Source organism: Pinus tabuliformis, chromosome 4_1, assembly GCF_031772625.1.
Source record: "Pinus tabuliformis cultivar Carrire ecotype Pingquan chromosome 4_1, CPIR1, whole genome shotgun sequence".
Taxonomy (NCBI): domain Eukaryota; kingdom Viridiplantae; phylum Streptophyta; class Pinopsida; order Pinales; family Pinaceae; genus Pinus; species Pinus tabuliformis.
Window position 1 is genome coordinate 338815658 of NC_142303.1, and position 5467 is coordinate 338821124.

Genomic DNA, 5467 nt, shown 5'->3' on the forward strand with positions numbered 1-5467 from the left:
TAGATGATATAATTATTATTATTATTTTTTAATTATTTTTTCACATTAATATTTAATTATAAATATTTATATAAAAATATTATTAAAATAAAATATATATTTTACAAATTTTAAATTATTTCAATGTAAAAAATAAAATTATTCACAATCTATATATTCTCTAGGAAAACACATGGATGTGTGGTGTAAGTTGCTTTGATATTATAACCGGGTTCAAGACCCTTCCCATTGGGGAATAAAGCGAAGAAAGAACATGAACAGAGTGAAGTAGAAAACAGTTGACATTGAGACACATCACTCCTGGCACATTGGCATACGCCATGTAAGGATAGGATACTCAAGGTTTAATTCATCAAAAATATACATTAGAAAAACAAACTTTGGAGTTTCGTGCCACCGTCAGCACAAATGGGTTTCTGTGAAGTATAGGAACACCATGGCGGTTATTCTATCCTAGTAATTTATTCTTCTACCTATAATTTCTTCAAATTTTTCCATGGCAACGGGTGGCAGACACACAGGAGCTACGACTCCTTGGAAGTGTTTCATTAGAGGAACGGAGAAATTTGACACCCCAAATGTTACACCTGAGGCAAAACCTCCATACACTGCTTTCCCCCACCCAAAATCAGCTTTGCCATATTCAACTTTGGACAAGTCCGTAATAATATAAGAGCCGCCGACTGCAAAGTGTGGACGCCCTTTCACTTCCATCAGATCGATAGCAGATCGCAGATATTTATCGTCGATCCTTCTCTTGGCTTCGTTGATTAAATTTACAGCGAATGACAAAGGCTGGTGAGTTAGATCCCCTACTTTTGCCTCAGCGCAGGCAAAGCTTATTGCATTGCCATAGTAACCGGCCGGAAGAGGCGGTTGAAATCGAGAACGGGCGTTCAAAGCAAACAACAATCTCAAATCTTGGTCCGCGGGGAGTTTCAGTGCCTCGGTTCTTGATTGCCACAAACACGCCGATAACGCTTCGAATGTGGTACAGTTGCTGCCTTCTACCTGTCGTTTTAAGGCGTCGATGTCTCTTAGCCCAAAGAAGAATGACTTATTAATGCTCATTTCCTCCTGAGGCGCCATTAATTGTTTATATTCATCGGGCGTCGGTTGGTCATATTCAGGGTGGGGAAATTCGACAATAGGCTTCTCTCTTGGTTGGAGGATTTCTCTATTCCAAACTGGTGGAACCACTGGGCTCGCCGCGCCTCTGGCCATTTCAGCCATAGCTTTAATGAATTGGGCGATACCAACACCATCAGTCATGCAGTGATTGGAGCGCAAACCCAATACGAAGCCTCCACATCTGAGACGCGTTACCTGGAAATTCACAGGGTGCAAAATTCTATCAGATTAGCCTCGAGGGCAAATATGAATTAATATTTCATAGGCACATCCGAAAAAGGAGAGTTGGTAGTTTATTATAACAGTTTTTAATTATATGTAATTTATTGCGATGGACGATATCTCAATGACCTTAGCTACTGACAAACTAATTTTATAATATTTCAATCATCTCTGGCTACTCACAAACTAATTTTATATTTCTAAACTAATTTTACTATATTTGAACCATTTTAATTGGTTTTATATTTATAAAAAGTAAGCATTAATTAAAAAAATCAATAAAAGCTTATATATGTATGCTATACTCATGGAGATTATGTTTACACGGAACTGATCTAACAGATGCTAGCAACATTGACAACAATATATCTAACTAAACCCTTATTTATAAAGAGAATATTAGCCTACGAAATTTATTTATTTGCTTTTGTTAATATTTATTATATTTTTATTTATATTTTTATTTTTTTTCTTAAATTGTTTGTGATTTTTTAAGTTTGATTTGTGGTTTGAGTGGCCACTTAAAGGTATTTAAGTTGTGAAAGTCACTCTTTATTGACCTAGGTCACACCAATTTTTAGCTGAATGGGATTTTAAGCATGTCTCCTCCCTTTACCTCAAAACCAACCAGTAAAATTTGATTAAGACTTGACTTTATTATATTTATACTTATTATGAATATATTACCCTTGTATATTTATATAAATATAGTTATTATATTAATATTTATAATTAAATTAAATTATGTTATATCAACACTTTTTTTTTATATTATGTTTTTTCTTTTTAAGATATTAATTTTTGGTTTTAAAATATTTAATTAAAATTATTTGGTTTTTTGTTTGTAAGCTTGGTAGGAGTACATCTTCATCATGTTTAATATATTACCGGCATAGAGATGGACAATTGAATTGATAACTTCACATCAAAGAGTGCTTTAACAGAGTGCCCAATCACCATCCATCCATACCCCCATGGACAAAATTATTTGATTTTAGTTTATTTTAATTTTTCTTATTATTTATATTATTTAACCATTCTTTATTTATAACTTTTTTGACTTAACTTATTATATTTTAACTTTATTGTAAATATATGATTTTGGTTTAGTTTATAAAAAAAAAAAACATTTATGACTTTCTACCTTTCAATTAACCTAACTTCACTTTCAAATAACCTAACTTCTCTTTTGCTGGCATTCTCATTACTTGCTCTCAGCTCTAATCAGATTTCATATCTCTATCCTCACATGTACCACATTTTGACAACTATAAATATTGACCATATATAGAAAAACAAAATTTCAATTCTCACACAAATCTCCAACTCCACTTTGAGAATATTCACACTAATCTTCATTAATTTTATGGGTAGAAAAGTTCACAAATACCAATAACATGATGATAATCAATTGAACACTTCCAATTAGAACCGATCAAAGTAATGACTTCTCTATAAAGACAATTGATCAAACTAACTAATTTTTTAGTGGAATAAAATAAGATAATTGATTAAATTAATCTTTTAGTCTAACAAAATAATTTGTTATTCAGCTAAGAGACTCATTTTAGTCCAGTATGATGTGTAATGGTGTTAGTCAGTTACCAAAATTAAAAGTTAAAAGTTAAAAAAAAAAAAATTAAATAACTATACAAAATATTTAAATAATATTTACTCATAAAGAAATTTAAGACTTAAAAAGAAATTCGACCCAGAGAAAATAAAATACCTCTAAGATCAAAATAGCTCTGTACTTAAAATAGATCTTTCATAAAAACAATTTATTAATCTAATCCTTGAAATGGTCAAATGTTTCTCCAATTTACCTGAACGAGTAGTAGTGGAGAGTCTGTGATGTTTTCCGAACCTGGAACGTTATTGATAAATTCATCTCCACGAGGAATAGGTGGATACAGATCTCCAAAGTCTTCCAGGGAAATATCGGCATCCGCTTCTACAAAAAGAACACCTTCGCCAGTGCATTCTACTGTGAGTTTACCGTTATCTGCATTTCTCAATCTTCCGGCAAAAGGATAGTAATGCACCAGAACCTTTGCGAGAGCCTCTTTCACAACTTTGACTGGATCCTTTTCATTCTTCTTCTTCGAGGAGTCGCCGTCGCTGCGATAAAATAGAAGCTTGGGAATATGATACCTTAATCCCCGTTGATCGTCAATGTTGGAAAGATCGAGCGATTGACGGGGAGTGGGGCGATCGGGGGCGACGAACACAGGTGGCTGCCTAGTGATCGTAAAGTTGGGAGGAGTCCTTGGAAGGGCACACAACACGCCAGAAGAAGAGTAAGCAGCCAGTCGCCCCGCTGCCTGTCTAACAGTCGTCGAACTCAGAACGGCCATGGAAGCTCACCAGGTAGGACAGAACTTATATCACAATGACGATAATAAACTCTCTGAGCTACACTAATTTCTCCAAACGTAGCGAACTGGTTTGAAAGATTAATGCGACCCGGGCCAAATTTATGGACGAGCACCTGACTACAGCGAATTAAAAAAGAGCATCTGCATTACTTTGGCGCTACTCTACGTCCAGTAATCTATGTACCAGCAGGTGACAACCCTGAGCTCTGCATTACTTTGGGGTTATAAGATGGACATGGGCGCTTGACCGCGCCTTGTCCCTTTAATGGACAAATAATCAAAATAAAGATGCATGGAGATAAGGATGCGACAACAACCCACTATTTTAAGGACCAAACAACTGAAACAAAAGAGTTAAATTACCCGGAAATGGTCTATAGTTAAATTACCATGTTAAGGAAGCATCTACATTATTTTGGCCTTACTCTATGTCCCATCATCGGTCATTTGCGGAAGAACACCTGTCTAGTCTTTGATTCCATTCAGCGTACAAACCTTGATGCCTAGTTTATGGAGGATCACTGTTGATGCCTTGATGCCTCATGGGAAGCATCTACATTATTTTGGCCTTACTCTATGTCCCATCATCGGTCATTTGCGGAAGAACACCTGTCTAGTCTTTGATTCCATTCGGCGTACAAACCTTGATGCCTAGCTTATGGAGGATCACTGTTGATGCCTCATGCATGAACACGTCCTCGCAACGCACCAGCGTACAACGAGTATTAATGCATCATATAATTTATAATAATAAGTATTAAAAGATTTATCTTTATTTTATTTTGGACATTTTTAATTGGTAAATAAGTTTTATTACACTATTATGGGACAATATTATAGTTTATCAATATCATGTACTCAAAAAATTATAACTCATTTCATGTGACATTTGTTTATATGATTTTTTTAATTAATCAATTTAATTAAAAAAACAAAAAATATATAATTATTTTGGAAATAAATATCAACTTTTGATTTGTGTATATTATTATGAATATTCTAGAATACTCCATGGAAGTTAATTTTTGATTTTCTTCCTAATAATTATTGATAATGAAATTAAAATTTTAGAGGTCATATATCAAAGTAGTTAACAAAAACTACAACTAACTCAAAAAAAATCTAAAAATGTCACTTCTTTTTGAAGGATTTAACCTCCTTTTTAAGAGTTAAATTATAAAAAAAACTATATTCAATATAACAATGGAGCTCCTACTCGTGGCTATCTGGTTTTCCCTAGCAGCTTCAAGTGGTTTCTCTCACCTTCTTTGCAACACTTTTTCCCTTCTATGTGCTCTGTATGGTCTTGGTGGAGTCAAAGATTTTTTTTTTCAACTTACTAAATTGTAATTCTACCTCGATTAGAGCCTTTTCTGCATTGTTTACTTACGTCCTTAAGGCTTGTTCATGGAACATGATTATTTTCAAGGATGTTGTTCTAATTAGTGTTGTGGCACACCTCCCTTCCCCTTTTCCCTTTTTTGATGCAAGAAACCCCTGTTTTCATTGCTTCAATGCAACTATATGTAGAGGATTCCCTGGGTTACTTCTTGTCTTATAGTTTGGTTTTTTTGTTTCAATGGTTCTTGGCTAGGATTAACAAACATGAATTAGTAGATCTTCAAAACTAGATCTCAACCTCTTAGTTACTGGTAGATCTTCAAAATTGGATCTCGACTTCTTGGTTACTTGTGATCAAAAAATAATTCTTTGTCCATCTTGGAAGGCTTTTCACT

At 34.1% G+C, this 5467-nt stretch overlaps 1 protein-coding gene across 1 annotated transcript; it reads right to left on the bottom strand.

Annotated features, from left to right (window-relative positions):
* Positions 1-268: 268 nt before the first annotated feature.
* LOC149175661 (benzyl alcohol O-benzoyltransferase-like) lies at positions 269-3967 on the bottom strand. Its single transcript, XM_089422916.1, has 2 exons — positions 3180-3967; positions 269-1326 (listed from the first exon to the last, which is right to left on the bottom strand). Exons 1-2 carry the CDS (start codon positions 3708-3710, stop codon positions 454-456), a joined length of 1404 nt encoding a protein of 467 aa, XP_089279042.1. The 5' UTR covers positions 3711-3967; the 3' UTR covers positions 269-453.
* Between the last annotated feature and the right edge of the window lie 1500 nt (positions 3968-5467).